Source organism: Theropithecus gelada, chromosome 20 (genome assembly GCF_003255815.1).
Source record: "Theropithecus gelada isolate Dixy chromosome 20, Tgel_1.0, whole genome shotgun sequence".
NCBI classification, from domain to species: Eukaryota; Metazoa; Chordata; class Mammalia; order Primates; family Cercopithecidae; genus Theropithecus; species Theropithecus gelada.
The window spans coordinates 49607268-49621847 of record NC_037688.1 but is presented as its reverse complement, the minus strand read 5'-3'; the positions used below and the strand labels follow the sequence as shown (position 1 = coordinate 49621847).

Below are 14580 nucleotides of genomic sequence, written 5' to 3'. Positions count from 1 at the left end.
GACCCAGGATCTCCCTGAGGCCGCGCGAGGTCTTCTGGGAGTCCTACTCACCACATCCGCTACTCGGACTCCAAGCTTTAAGTGGCGACCCGCGCCAAGCAGTAGCTGCTCCGTGAAGACGGAGGTCATTGCCCCTGTACTTCTGTGTACAGCAAAGACGAAAGGAAATTGAGGTCTAGCGCTAGATTCCCAGAATGACGCCGGAATTTTCTGCTGAGTTCCAGGGAGCAAGCGATTTTACTTCCCTTATTAAGCAGCACAAAGTCATTCACTTTCTAAACCACAATTCTAACAGTCTTCAAAATTTACCTCATTGCCACCTAAAACCACTTAAGTATTTTTTTTAAAAAGTTCACTTCATTGCCATCATCATAAAATATCATTTATTAGAAGCCAAATTGCACATTAGACGTAATCAATAACTTCAGAGCTTGCAAACTAGAGCGAAGACTGATGAGAGTATGTCAAAAACAGTAAAACCAAAACATTAAACAAACAGTATAAGTGTATACAATAAATATAATTCTGAGGTATCCAAAGGAACTGGGGATTACAGCACATTCTTATGTTTACACAGAAGAATATTTATATTGTATTCTCCCCTACAGACTTAATGCAACGAGGAATGTCAATTTTAAAAGACAAAACACCTGTACTACTTAGATGGGCCTTGGAAAGATGGGTAATGGTCATCTTTGAATCAGATCAATAGCTCTCCTAAATTACAAAACTAAACCACATGAATATATACACTTCTAATGTAATGAACATCATTTTGTTAAACAGATGGTCAAAGCAAAAACACTTTCCTACTAAAATCCCACAGGGATAACAAGTTTAATGAACATTCAAAATAGACTATTCATATAAACTATAACCTGCTATGTCTCCCTTTGTACACATAGGCAGTAAATTGCAGATTACTTTGATCAGACTCTGCAGTTTCAGATTGTATGACATCTTACGCTGCAGTCACTAGAACATTGCCACTTAATTATATGGAAACTCAGGAGGCAAAGACTCAAAATGGCATTTACTGTGAAATGTCATTAGAGTTTTAACTCCCTGAATTATTGGGTTAGTCATTTTCTATGTTAAATGAGGAGGTGTCAATAGACTACCACCTGTAGCAACAAAGCTCTAAATAAAACTATTTTGAGTCCACCTCATTCAAGAACAACTACATTCCACAATTTCTTAAATTACAAAATGTAAACTGCTGACAGCTGAATTCCATTGGAAAAATGCTGTTTCCATCAATGATGATTGTTTAACAGACTGTTTATTCCAGCAATCATGTTAAGGAACTGTTGGAAACACATTTTCATCACTGCATCAACAACAAAAACGAAGAAATTTGTCTGAGTCAATTTATTCAGCATAAAGTTTTCACTCTCATAGTGTGATTTCCATGCTGCAAAATGCAGTTAACCAATCATTCATAGCAATAAACTCTTGCATTTAGTTTTTCATTCCCATATTAACTTTTATCCAGTATTTGTGAATAGCACCTAACATGGTATAGGCTAGTATCTCTCAGTTAAGGACAATTTTATGGAATTTATCTCCATCAATTGACACTGTAAACAGAAGGGTGAAAAGCCATCATCACAAAAAGCCTGAAGCTCACCAGCAGATACATCTTTTCCTTCAATTCCCTAGGGGCAAAGCAGCTTGAATTACATCCAGCAAATGTATTTAAGTACAAGTGCACAATAAGCAAACAACTGAAAATATGCCTATTTCCCAGTAACTGACACTTAGGGGATTTTCATTTTTTTCTGCATACCAATCATTAACATTATTATACCAAAAAGCCATTTTAGTTATACCCACATGTATGTTAATGTTTCTGAAAAGGGCTATTTTTTCTAATCTTTTAGGGAAGTTTGTCATAATCTTCCAAAATCTGGAGAATAAAACTGTAAAAATTAGAGGTTAATTGTGAAGGAAGACTCATGTGAAAAGGCAAACTTCCCTATTAAGGTGCAAAACGGGATGTATGGCACAAACTCTCGCTTTCTGCTATGTTTTCTAGGAGCCAAAACAAAAATGACAGCATCCATCTTTTATATCACTTCCATTCTGTCCAAGTGCCTTCTAAGATATTCCCCTCTACTTCTTTCTGCAGCCACTCTGCTAATCCAGACCTTTCCCAATTTCATCCCCCATCCTGTGACTCATTAGATCTTTGACTGAAATATTAGGGTCCCTGATAAGTGCTGAGGCACCTGCCAGTTTCTCCCACTGAGGGCAGAAGCAGGAGAGCAAGGAGGTGGTGTTCTTGTTGTCATTTAACAAAGATCATGATAATCTCAGAGTTGGCTAATACGTAATCTAACTGGAGACTATCTTTCTACACATTTCAAAGCACCTCAGAGAAACCTGGAGGCTGGTGTCCTGTCTCCTAAGAGTAGAGACATCAGAAACAAAGAGCCAAGTCTGACCTTGACATACAGAGCAGCACATAGTCTCAACTGTGGATCTGCAAACCAGAAACAAGACAAAAATGACAAAAAGAGAGAAACTCTCTCTGGGTTTTTGTTAGTTTCAGTTTTCCTCTCACCTGAACAGTATCTTCCTGCCTCTACTCAGTAATAAGAGCTTAGCTGAGTAGCCAGCATCTTTTTGTACATTCAGTCCTCAATCTGCTGTTCTGTAGGACCACCTTCTGCTACCTTCCATACAATTAGTCCTCAAGAGTCTTTTATCTTTTCTCATGACGATTCCCAGCAACAATTCAATTTTAGCAAATATTATACTTTTATACTGTCTATTTAAGTAGAATGAGAGCATTCTTCCACCCTAATCAAAACCCATGTAAATACTGTTTTGCTGACAGGCATACAATCAACTTTAATGAGAAATTGTATATGAATCTATATTTACAAAATTCTGTGGTTCTTTAACATTAATAACCATACTATTTAACAATATTTTGCTCCAATATTTATCTATAATAGCAGTATGTAAAGATCTACATATTATTAAGTATTTTGGTTAAAATCTAACAATTTTCTATATGCATTTTCTTTGGAGATGGAGAGGAAATGTTATGGGTGTTTTTTAAAAAACCAAAACCCAACTAAGACCTTCAGTACTGTACTCGGCAAAGTGTGAAATCTCTTATCTGATTAGAGAGACAAGAATTCAAACCTGAAGTCCTGGAGAGTCTTCTGCTGCTTTACAACTGTATATGTAAGTCAGGCTTTGGGTACAGCACAAAGGGAATGAAGGGGTTCCAGGATGCAAGCACACTGAATCGCCTTCATGATGACCATTCTCACCTACCCATCTCAGCTCCCCTTTCCCTGGCTGCTTGCAGTGTTACTACGTGGTGCAAATGCCAACAAATGCTGCAGTCTTGCAGACTGCATGGCCTTTGGAGTCACAGAGACCCAAGCTTAATGTCAGTTTCACCACAATGTGATTTGTGTGCTGGGCAAAGTACTGACTTTACCCTCTGAGGACTTCAGTTTCCTCGTTTATGAAACAAAGGTTTTTTTTTTTTTTTTTTTCTCTGTCACAGATTTATTCTGAAGATTAAATTAGATAATATATCTAAAGTAGCTAGCATGCTCACTGAGAAACAATTACAATTATTCATAGTAAGACAGGTAATGTGCTTCAGTAGCGATTTGGAGGCAAATCTTAGAAAAGAGCAAGTACTTTTTCCCCTCCCCAAGTCAAGTCCAGCCTCCAGAAAAGGGCTGCAGTTAGACTTCTAAAATTCTTGCAAACAGTTGGGTCCTAAATGCCAGTACCTGCCCCTGGCATCAGAACCATGACAGAGAACTCTGTGGATACTAATGGCCATCAAGATATAAACTAGTCCACCCATTTGAGAACTTTTACAGGGCAGAAAAAAACTTCTAAATGCCTATGGGAATGCACATGTAAAACAGCAATCTTATACAAATATTACATTCAAATAGTTATAGCAAAAAAAAGTATAAAACATATAAAAGCATTTACTTTCCTAGATATAGCTGCAGAACTGGCAAAATATAAATAAATTCTCCTCCTTCTAAAAGTTAGAAACTACGTAAACAAAATTAAAAGAACTCTAGCAAGAGCCTTCATTTTAATGAAAATTGAATTTAAACAAAAGTTTTGTATCTTTTTCTGGCTCACAGTTGAACAGTAACCGAGTTCAAATCCTGGGTTCATTCACTAGCTTTGTGGCATGGATTTTGCGTCCCTAGTTATAAAATGGAAATGATACTGCCTAAATCAAGGTTGTGGTGAGAACTGAGTATTACATGGGAATGTGTGTAAAGTGCTTAGCACATTGCCTGGGACATATACAGTAACTGCTTCCCACCATACAGTTACTGAAAAGCCCAATCACTAATAACAAGTTGTTAAATTTATGTGGTGTTTTTTATGTGAGTTCGCTTATGAGTAATGAGATGCAAATTTGACCTGAAACTTTTCCCACACACAGTACATTTAAAAGTTTCCTCTACCATGTGGCTCTTCTGGTGGCATGCAAGTTCTGAGTCCAAAGCAAAACTTTTCTCGCATGTTTTGCATGTATAGGGCATTTCCTCTGTATGAATGTTCTGATGGGAAATAAGCTCAGAGAAACAAGGAAAGGTCATGTCACAGTCAGGACATTGCAAGGGCTTGAATTTTGAGAATGAGAAGAAATTGTCCCCATCATCGCTGCAGCGTTCAAAGTCCTCGTCGTGGCTCTTCTCAGAAAGGGCAGGATATGAGGACTGCCTGAAGCTCTTCAAGCACTTCGTGTGCTGGTACTGGGGGCCTGATATGAATGTTTCCTCAGGCAAAGCAAGATTTGGTTTCTCATTAAAATGTTTATCACAGTTAGTAGATTCGTAAGCTTTTTCAGCACTGTGGCTTTTCTGATGCTGTGCCAATCCTGGGAGCCACATAAAACCTCTACCACATATGCTACATGTATAGGGCTTCTCCTTTACATGGCTATTCATGTGTCGGGACAGATGTGAGTGCTGGCGGAAGCTGGCACTGCACTTGGCACACTTATAAGGTTTCTCACCAGTATGGATTCTCCTGTGTGTCCTCAGGTTGGCTCTATGATTGAAGATCTTCCCACAGTCACCACATTTATGTTTTTTCTCTCCTGAATGAACTTTCTGATGCAAAACCAGGTATGAATGATCGCTGAAGTTTTGGTCACACTCAGGACATTTATACACATTTTTGGCTCCTTCCCAGGAAGAATCAAGAATTTCAGAAAGTGTGTTGGTTCCTAAATATTCAGAGAGTTCTACTAACGGGGTGTGGTTTTCAATGGTAACTAAAAGGCTGATGACCCTTCTCTTGCAAGTGGGAGTTCCACTTAATATTTTCCCTTCAGGGTTTCCAACTCCATCCTCAGAGAATTTTTCTGGGTAAGGGACAAGGGGTGCAGCAATGGGGTACTTTTCTAGGGCAAGCTCGTCAAGTTCCATAGACTCTAGGCTTAACTGCTGATTAATCTCTGGCTTGCCTTCCTCTCCTGTTGATAAAAACAAAAGAAAGCAAAACATAGACAATACCTTCAAGGGATACTGGGAAAAAAAGTAAGCTAAAAGGTAGTTACAAAGAAGAGCAGGAAACTTTAGAAGGGTTATCCTATAACCCAGACACGAAACACACAAAATCAGGACGAAGCAGACTCTCCTGGTCTCCCAGAAGATCCAGTTTTGGGTGAATATCCAAAGGTACGGAGGAGAGAATAGCTATAACTAAGTCAGAGTCCAGTGGGATAGGTACTAAGGACAGTCTCGGTAGTGGCTGTCTAGAGGTGAACTTTTCCAGCTTGTCTATTTAGACCTCAAGAGCCTTTCATTTTTGAAGCTATCTCAAGCGACAGCAGAACAATTAACAATTGGAAAAAAGATTAGGATTCATATTTATCACGAAAGAGAGGGGTTGGGCAAGTGTCTCACGCCTGTAATCTCAGCACTTTGGGAAGCTGAGGTGGGAGGTTCACTTGAGGCTAGAAGTTTGAGACCAGTCTGGGCAACATAGTGAGACTCCATCTCTACAAAAAATAATTTTTAAAAATTAGCCAGGCATGGTGGCACATGCCTGTAGTCCTAGATACTCAGGAGGCTGAGGCAGGAGGATCACTTGAGCTCAGGAGTTTTGAGTTGTGCCATTGCACTCCAACCTAGGTGACAGCCTAGGTGACTTGTTTCTTAAAAAAAAAAAAAAAAGATAAGATGACAGCAAGAATGAGGGAGAAAGAAAATAATTTTTAAAAAGAAAAGAAAGCAATCAAGTGAGCATTTTTCTCCTATAACAGAGAAGCACACAGGTTATCAGAAACAGTTTCATTATCAACAGGAGAACTCTCCAAAATCTCTTTATCCCTCACTGAGGAAAGATCAAGGTAGAAGGCTATGTGTACTGCATGAAAATAACAGCCAATCTACTTACAAGGATGGCTGACAAAACTAACATTCCTTTGTAATATTTTCCAAGTATTCTTCAGTTATAACGCAGATATATCAATACAAAAGGAACCTTTCTTTCCAGAGAAACAAAGTTCTATGATTTTCCCAACTCACTGACTAGAAAGGGCTGCAGTATAGTGCATGGGAATCCAAACAGTACCAAGTGGTTTTGCTGATTTGAGGAGACTGAGTTCAGAGATCAGGGATGCCAAGGCAGCTAGAATTTGAAAGCAAAACAGCAAAGAGTGCTCAGGTCATCTACATGGGGTCCTCTTAAGACTTTCCTGAGGCTAGGTACAGTGACTCACACCTGTAATCCCAGCACACTGGGAGGCTGAGGTGGGAGGATCACTTGAGCCGTGGAGTTCGAGACCAGCCTGGGCAATATGGCAAAGCCCTGTCTCTACAAAAAAAACAAAAAAATTAGCTAGGCATGGTAGTGCATGCCTGTAGTCCCAGCTACTTGGGAGGCTGAGGTGGGAGGACTGCTTGAGCCTGGGAGGTCAGCGCTGCAGTGAGCCATGATTGTGCCACTGCACTCCAGCCTGAGCGTCAGATCAAGATACTGTATCAAAAAATAAAACCAAATACAAAAAAAACCACAACTTTGGCTGTGTAATCTACAAGTGCATGAAGAAACTACCCAATGCTGTGGAAAGAACTGCCTAAAAGGAGTAACAGAGCAATAACCAGTCCATGTTGCCTCCAGCCAAAGTGGAAAGACATAAGACATTGAGCAGCAATGTCCACGGAAAAATACTGCCTTAGCAGTAACTCAAATAAGCCCTAGCAGAAAGGTTGATCTGAACCCATCCTAACAAAGCAAAAAAAAAAAGCACACCTTGAAACAATCAAACTGACCCCAAGTAACTTAACCGCCTCCCCCCAAGTAACTTAACCGCCTCCCACAACAAAATCCAAAATATTTTAAAAAATGCAACGAAATCCTGGCTCCAAAAACATAAAATTCTTAATCCAACATCCAACCAAAATTTACATGCAAGTAAAGAAAATATAGAAAATATAACCCATAACTAGAAGACAAATCAATCAATAGAAACAGACCCAGAAACCACATCAATGATAAAACTAGCAGGAAAAAAAAGTTTAAATAACCATTATAAATATACTCCATAAGTTTAAGCAGATAGAAGACAACATGAACATGATGAAGAGAAAAGTGGAAGATAGAAAATATGAGTTATTTAGAAAAACTAGTTATTCTAGTTGTTCTTTTCTGACTAGGATTGAGTATCTAAACTATTCCAAATTATTTAGAATAATTACTTAGAACAAATAAATAGAATAGTTTAGATACTCAATCCTAGTCAGAAATAAAATCTACTGAGGCACAGGAGTCCATCTGTGTATGGTTCCCCATAGGTGAGAAAGGCATAGCACCCCTTAAGAGTAAATCAATTTCCAGTCTTTAGCAAATGATAGTGATCGATACTAACGGGATTTCCCAAGTAAAATTGTAAACTAACTGCAATAAATGTTTGTGAAAGATTACCAAATACTGCCATCTCTTGTAGTAAACCACAGGCACTGTACTAGACTGAAGTTTTGTCTTTAAAAAATCATCTCGGCCGGGCGCGGTGGCTTATGCCCAGCACTTTGGGAGGCTGAGGCGGGCAGATCATGAGGTCAGGAGATTGAGACCATCCTGGCTAACACAGTGAAACCCCGTGACTACTAAAAATACAAAAAATTAGCCAGGCGTGGTGTTGGGCACCTATAGTCCCAGCTACTCGGGAGGGTGAGGCAGGAGAATGGCGTGAATCTAGGAGGTGGAGCTTGTAGTAAGCAGAGATCGTACCACTGCACTCCAGCCTGGGAGACAGAGCCAGACTCCGTCTCAAAAAAAAAAAAAAAAAAAGAAAGAAATCATCTCATATTTTAAAACTTTTTCTCTCATACAATTATCATCTCCACATAAATTACTCAGGCACAGGTCCCACTCCACCATACCAACATGTGGAAAAAGCATTAAGTTCTCATCCTAGAACTGACAAAAGTTCCAGATGCAAGAAAAACAATTGCCTTACCCATCAAGGCCGCATCCTCCAAACACTCCTTTGTAGCATCTCTACTGAGGGACATCTGGGCAGGGTGCAGAGTCACACACTCCTCTTGAGAAAAATACACTGCCAGATCCTCAAAGAGTATTGGTCCCTGAAACATAAGAGCCTGTGTCAGTACAAGAGGGTGAAGGGTCAGTTCCTTACTTAACCTAGGAAGGATGAGAAGAGCTAGAAACATCAGATGCACGGGATAAAAGGGCTTGGTGTAAAAGGTTCTTGAGTGCAGGAGTGGGGTAAATGGGTTCTAAGGGGTGGGGTGAGGGTTGGAAAGAAGAGAGTAAACATGGATATTTTTAGGCAGTGGTATAAGGATGGTGGACTGTGACAATTATAGTCTATCTTGGAAGAGAAAAGATGAGGGAACAGCTCTTGGGGGAAAAACCATTAAGTAAGGATGCTCTAACAAAAGGAGAAGGTTGGGGCCGGGTGCGGTGGCTCATGCCTGTAATCCCAACACTTTGGGAGTCTGAGGGGGGCGGATGACTTGAGGTCAGGAGTTTGAGACCAGCCTGGCCAATATGGTGAAACCCTGTCTCTAGTAAAATTACAAAAATTAAGGCCGGGCACAGTGGCTCATGCCTGTAACCCCAGCACTTTGGGAGGTGGAGGCGAGTGGATTACCTGAGGTCAGGAGTTCAAGACCAGCCTGACCAACATGGTGAAACTCTGTCTCCACTAAATACAAAAAATTAGCCAGATGTGGTGGCGCATGCCTGTAATCCCAGCTACTTGGGAGGCTGACGCAGGAAAATCATTTGAACCCAGGAGGAAGAGGTTGCAGTTAGCCGAGATTGTGCCACTGCACTCCAGCCTGGGCAACAGAGCAAAATTCCATCTCAAAAAATAAATAAATAAATAAATAAAATAAAAACAAATTAAAATGAAAATAGCTGGGTGTGGTGGCATGTGCCTGTAGTCCCAGCTACCTGGGAGGCTGGGACAAGAGAATCGCTTGAATCCGGGAAGCAGAGATTGCAAGGAGCTGAGATCGCACCACTGCACTCCAGCCTAGGCATCACAGCGAGACTCCATCTCAAAAAATAAAAAAAAGAAAAAAGAAAAGAAAAGAAGGTTGGGCAGCCCAGGAAGAATCATAAAGAGATAAAGGTTACAGGATTCTCCCAACATCCTTCCCTTTGCTATTTCCTCTCTTTCGTCCCCATGACACTCATTGCTAAGCTCACTCCAGCGCTTCATCCAGGCCTACCCCACCTTCCCTAATGGTGTGATAATGAATCACCTGGGATTTACTATTACTCTACAAGTGCAGAGTCTAGAAATGTGCTTAATTTAAAAATCCATTCAAATTGGATAAGTACCAAATCTGTACTTTTGGGAACCATTCCAGAAAGTCACTTTTAATCCTAGCACTTTGGGAGGTCGAGGTGGGAGGACAGCTGGAGGCCAGGAGTTCCTGGGCAAAGCCGCAAGACTCCATCCCCATAAAGAATTTTTAAAAGTGGCCAGACACTGTGGTATGCGCGCCTCTCAGCTACTCGAGAAGCTGAGGCGCGAGGATTCCCTGAGTTCCAGATGGAGCTATGATGTCAGCACTGCACTCCAGCCAGACAAGCAACACTCCAACGACAAGGCCAGACCTTATCTCTAAACAAAACAGATAAGACACTGAGAAACTCTCTCAGAGATTCCTCCAAGGGCCCCGCTCCCAGTTGGCAGTTCTGAAAGAAGGAAGTTGGTAAACCACTTCTATATGCCTGGTCTTGGAAAGAAGAACACTTGGTCAAAGGGCTATTTGGGGCTCAGGTGCACTCCTACCACAACATGAATGCCCAACCCTCCTCCAAAGGAGGGGGTGAGGAAGAGACCGAAAGCAGCAACAAACTTGGACGAAAAAGGTACCTCCACTCACCTGGGCCTCGGGAGTCGCGGGCATGGACGCCATTTGGCGGATGGGGAATGCCTTCTTCAAGATGCCACAGGGACTTCGAGACGAAGCTGCGAGGGGAGAGAACAGTCTTTAAAAGGACCTATTCTGCGGCCAAGCTCCTCCAGTACCCCAGCCTCCCTCGATTACCTCCGAACCCCCCCTTAAAAACCTACGCTGACTGCTCCTCCTCCTGGCCCGGCCTCGAAAGGAGCCCACTTACCGCTCGGCGGCTAATGACAGGCTTTGCGCTCCCGGACAGGAGCTGCAGAAAGCGACGCCCGACCGGGACGCGACGAAGAACGCCACGGCCGCTGCAAAACTCCCACGCTCTCATGCTCCTCTACGCAAGAGCTGCAGGAAAAGCCGCCGGAAGCGACCCGCCCCCAGCCCTATCGGCCATTCTGCCCTTTGATTGGTCGGAGTTCTCCCGACGGGGAAGTCTTTCTTTTGTGTTGACCAATCGAACACCTTAACCGAGGACCTGTAGCTACTGGGCAGCTGCGAGAAGTAGTTTTCCTCCTTTTCTCTAAGCAAGCATTTCCGCTTCCGCTGGCGGGGTCTCCCCTGTGAGCTCCGGGCCTGTTTACCCGCTGAAGTAGAGTCTTAGGGTGAACCCAGAGGGACGTAATGTTTCCGAGAAGAAGGGCAGAAAGAAGACTGGGAGACACCGGAACTCGAAAGAAAATCGGTAACAAAATGTGGGTTTGGCCAACAGTGCCCTGTAGGCCTGAAATTTCGGTCTGGCCAGAGGGGGGTGATTGAGAGGCCGGGGGTTCGGGCCTAGCCTGGGCTTGAGCTGTCCTTTGTGTCTTGGGCGGATGGTGGGGCCGTAGAACATGAAGGAATGTCTTTTTGTACGTTCACAACGTTGACATCGTTGTAGGCCAGGTTGCTAGGCTCCGACTCAAAGTGTTCTAGAGGCATTATGTATTTTACCCGTAGGTGCAGCCTAACCGAGCCGCGTCAGCTCCATAGTCACAGAGGACCCCACGCGGGTATAGAGCCGTAGGTTTGCGTCGCGGGACATTGTTCGCCCCCTCACATTCAGCCTACCCTAGAGCCAGTTATTTCCTATTGTTTGTTGGCGGAAGAGGGAGTGCCCTAGTGTAGAGATTTGGAGTTGGAAAATTGAACTCCGTCCCAAGCTCTGACACTGATTGGTTAGTAATCTTGGCCAGTTTACAACTTTGCTTTCCTCAGCTGCAAACAGCTCAGGATGCCTCTCTGGGCTAACTCAGAGGGTAGTTTCAGATTATAAGATAATGTAAGTGAAAGAAATTGTCCGTTTATAAAGGTGTTTGGGGGGAAAAAAAAAGACGAAAATGATAGGTACCTTCCTTGATAGAAAAGCCTGAAAAGTCTCAACATATTTTCTTATTCTAGTGCCAGGCACATCCCTGTATCTAAAAGCTTAATGAATGGCTGCATGGTTATTAAAACAATATTAGGAGATTTGACAAGTTAGGTAATGTGATTTTGTGGAATATCTGATAGGATAGTTTCAGCTACAAGTAACAGCAAACCCACCGAAATGATTTTCAAAGAGCAGTTGCAGATTGGTTAATTTGGTGGCCCAGTGACAACATCAAGGTCCCAGTGCTTCTCCTCTGCCACCCTTAGCATGTTGGTAAAGTTGACAGTAGAATCCAGGTAAAATATGCTGACATGTATTGTGTCATGTACCCATCCTAAACTAGTTATTACCAAGAATAAATATCATAATTATTTGGGGCCCATCATGCTTCAGCCCTTGTCACTAGGGGAAGGAACCAGCCTCCCATGATACTCTACCTGCACAAAATCAGGGCTTTGTTACAAATGAAAAGAGATGTGGAAAGTAGGTTAGATAAGAAACAGCAGTATCTGCCACAAATGACATCTCTTGACAGCTAAGAGCTAGACCTTATGGGGATGGATCACAAAAGAGGTACCTGGGGAGTCCCAGTAAAGGTGCTTCTAGGACAGGTGAAAGAATGGTAAGAACAAACTTCCCTACAGGCTAGACCAGTCCAAAGCATACATGTTGAAGAAGAACTAATAGCCTTTATATGAAGGTGTAAGCCAGATAAATGTTCATTATTGAGTCACTGTGGTGTTAACGTAGTCATCTTTCCCTTCTCGGTTTGTGCTTATCTTTTTTTTTTTTTTTTTTTTTTTGAGACAGAGTCTCACTCTGTAGCCAGGCTGGAGTGTGGTGGCACAATGTCAGCTCACTGCAACCTCTGCCTCCTGGGTTCAAGTGATTCTCCTGCCTCAGCCTCCCGAGTAGCTGGCACAGGCACCTGCCACCGCACCTGGCTAATTTTTTTTTTTTTTTTTTTTTGTATTTTTAGTAGAGATGGGGCTGCATCATATTGGCCAAGATGGCCTCGATCTCGTGACCTTGTGATCCACCCGCATTGGCCCCCCAAAGTGCTGGGATTACAAGCATGAGCCACCGCACCCGGCCTATTTAATGCTTTTTTTTTTTTTTTTTTGAGACGGAGTCTCGCTCTGTCGCCCAGGCCGGAATGCAGTGCCCGGATCGCGGCTCACTGCAAGCTCCGCCTCCCGGGTTTACGCCATTCTCCTGCCTCAGCCTCCCGAGTAGCTGGAACTACAGGTGCCCGCCACCTTGCCCGGCTATTTTTTTTGTATTTTTTAGTAGAGATGAGGTTTCACCGTGTTAGCCAGGATGGTCTCGATCTCCTGACCTTGTGATCCGCCCGTCTTGGTCTCCCAAAGTGCTGGGATTACAGGCTTGAGCCACCACGCCCGGCCTTTAATGCTATTCTTACATCAGTGATGTCTCATTGTAGTTTGAGATTCTCCTGATCTGGATTTGTGGCTCTTTCACCAAGAACAGGAGACTCCCATGGCTCTCTTCTTTAAATCCTGTTGCCATAATTACAAAGAAATAAACACAATTTCCAAGGCTTTGAAATGAAGACTGTGATATTAACTCAGTGGATTACCAGAGAGAGGGATATACCTGAAATGGGAGAGGAAACAATTTTCCCTAGACTGTCTTTCCTAAGAGCTATCAAAACTATAAACAAGTAGACCAAGGAGGAGGAAGCTTGAAAGCTTTATCTTCCTGAAAATAAAGAGATGACATACAAAGTCCAAGATAGACCAAGATTGAAAAATTAGACTGCATTATACCCCTAACTCAGTTTTGTAAAAAATCACAAATGCTTGACTGTATATCTACTATATGTTCAAGTAACATATTTTAATTATCAAAATTTAAAAATCCTTCCATCACAATCTTTTGCAAGTTTTTCCATTTCTGTCTTTAACATGGTACCAGTAATAACAACTACAACCTGTTTGTGTTGAAATTCTTTCTATAGCCCAGCATCTGCTTTCTCTGAAAATTATCTTTTTAAAAATATTAAAAATAACATAATTACAAAAGCAGTATATGTGCATTTTAGAAAGTTAGAAAATACAGGGGAAAAAATGGCACCACATTCCTGTCACCCAGAGATCACCGCTGTTTACTATTTATTTATTTATTTATTTGTTGAGACAGAGTCTCACTGTTGCCCAGACTGGAGTGCAGTGGTGCACTCTCTGCTCACTGCAACTTTCGCCTCCCGGGTTCAAGTGATTCTCATGCCTCATCTACCAGAGTAGCTGGAATGACAGGCGCATGCCACCACACCCATTTAATTTTTGTATTTTTAGTAGAGATGTGGTTTCCCCATGTTGGCCAGGCTGGTCTGAAACTCCTGGCCTCAAGTGATCTGCCCACATCAGCCTCCCAAAATGCTGGGATTATAGGTATGAGCCACCACACCTGATCTACTCACTGCAACCTCCATCTCCTGGGTTCAAGCGATTCTTCTGGCTCAGCCTCCCGAGTAGCTGGTACTACAGGTGTGCGCCACCATGCCTGGCTAATTTTTGTATTTTTAGTAGAGGACAGCGTTTCCCCATATTGGCCAGGCTGGTCTCGAACTCCTGACCTCATGATCTGCCCACCTTGGCCTCCGAAAGTGGTGGGATCACAGGCGTGAGCCCCTGCCCCTGGTTACTTTTTCCCTAGTGATTTTTTTATGATGATGCAGCTATATATTGAAATGGAAAGGTACTCGTTTTGGGGAGTAAAATTGGTTATGAAACAAAAATAATAACAAAGTCGCTTTTGAAGACTGTATTAAAATGTTAGTGGTAGTTATATTTTTAATTTTTA

At 42.3% G+C, this 14580-nt stretch overlaps 1 protein-coding gene across 1 annotated transcript; it reads right to left on the bottom strand.

Moving 5' to 3' along the window:
* Window positions 1-368: 368 nt before the first annotated feature.
* On the bottom strand, window positions 369-10798 carry ZNF597 (zinc finger protein 597). The gene is made up of 4 exons (XM_025370814.1): window positions 10621-10798; window positions 10383-10468; window positions 8477-8603; window positions 369-5485 (listed from the first exon to the last, which is right to left on the bottom strand). The coding sequence occupies exons 2-4, from the start codon at window positions 10413-10415 to the stop codon at window positions 4371-4373; spliced, it is 1275 nt and encodes a 424-aa protein (XP_025226599.1). The 5' UTR covers window positions 10416-10468; window positions 10621-10798; the 3' UTR covers window positions 369-4370.
* Between the last annotated feature and the right edge of the window lie 3782 nt (window positions 10799-14580).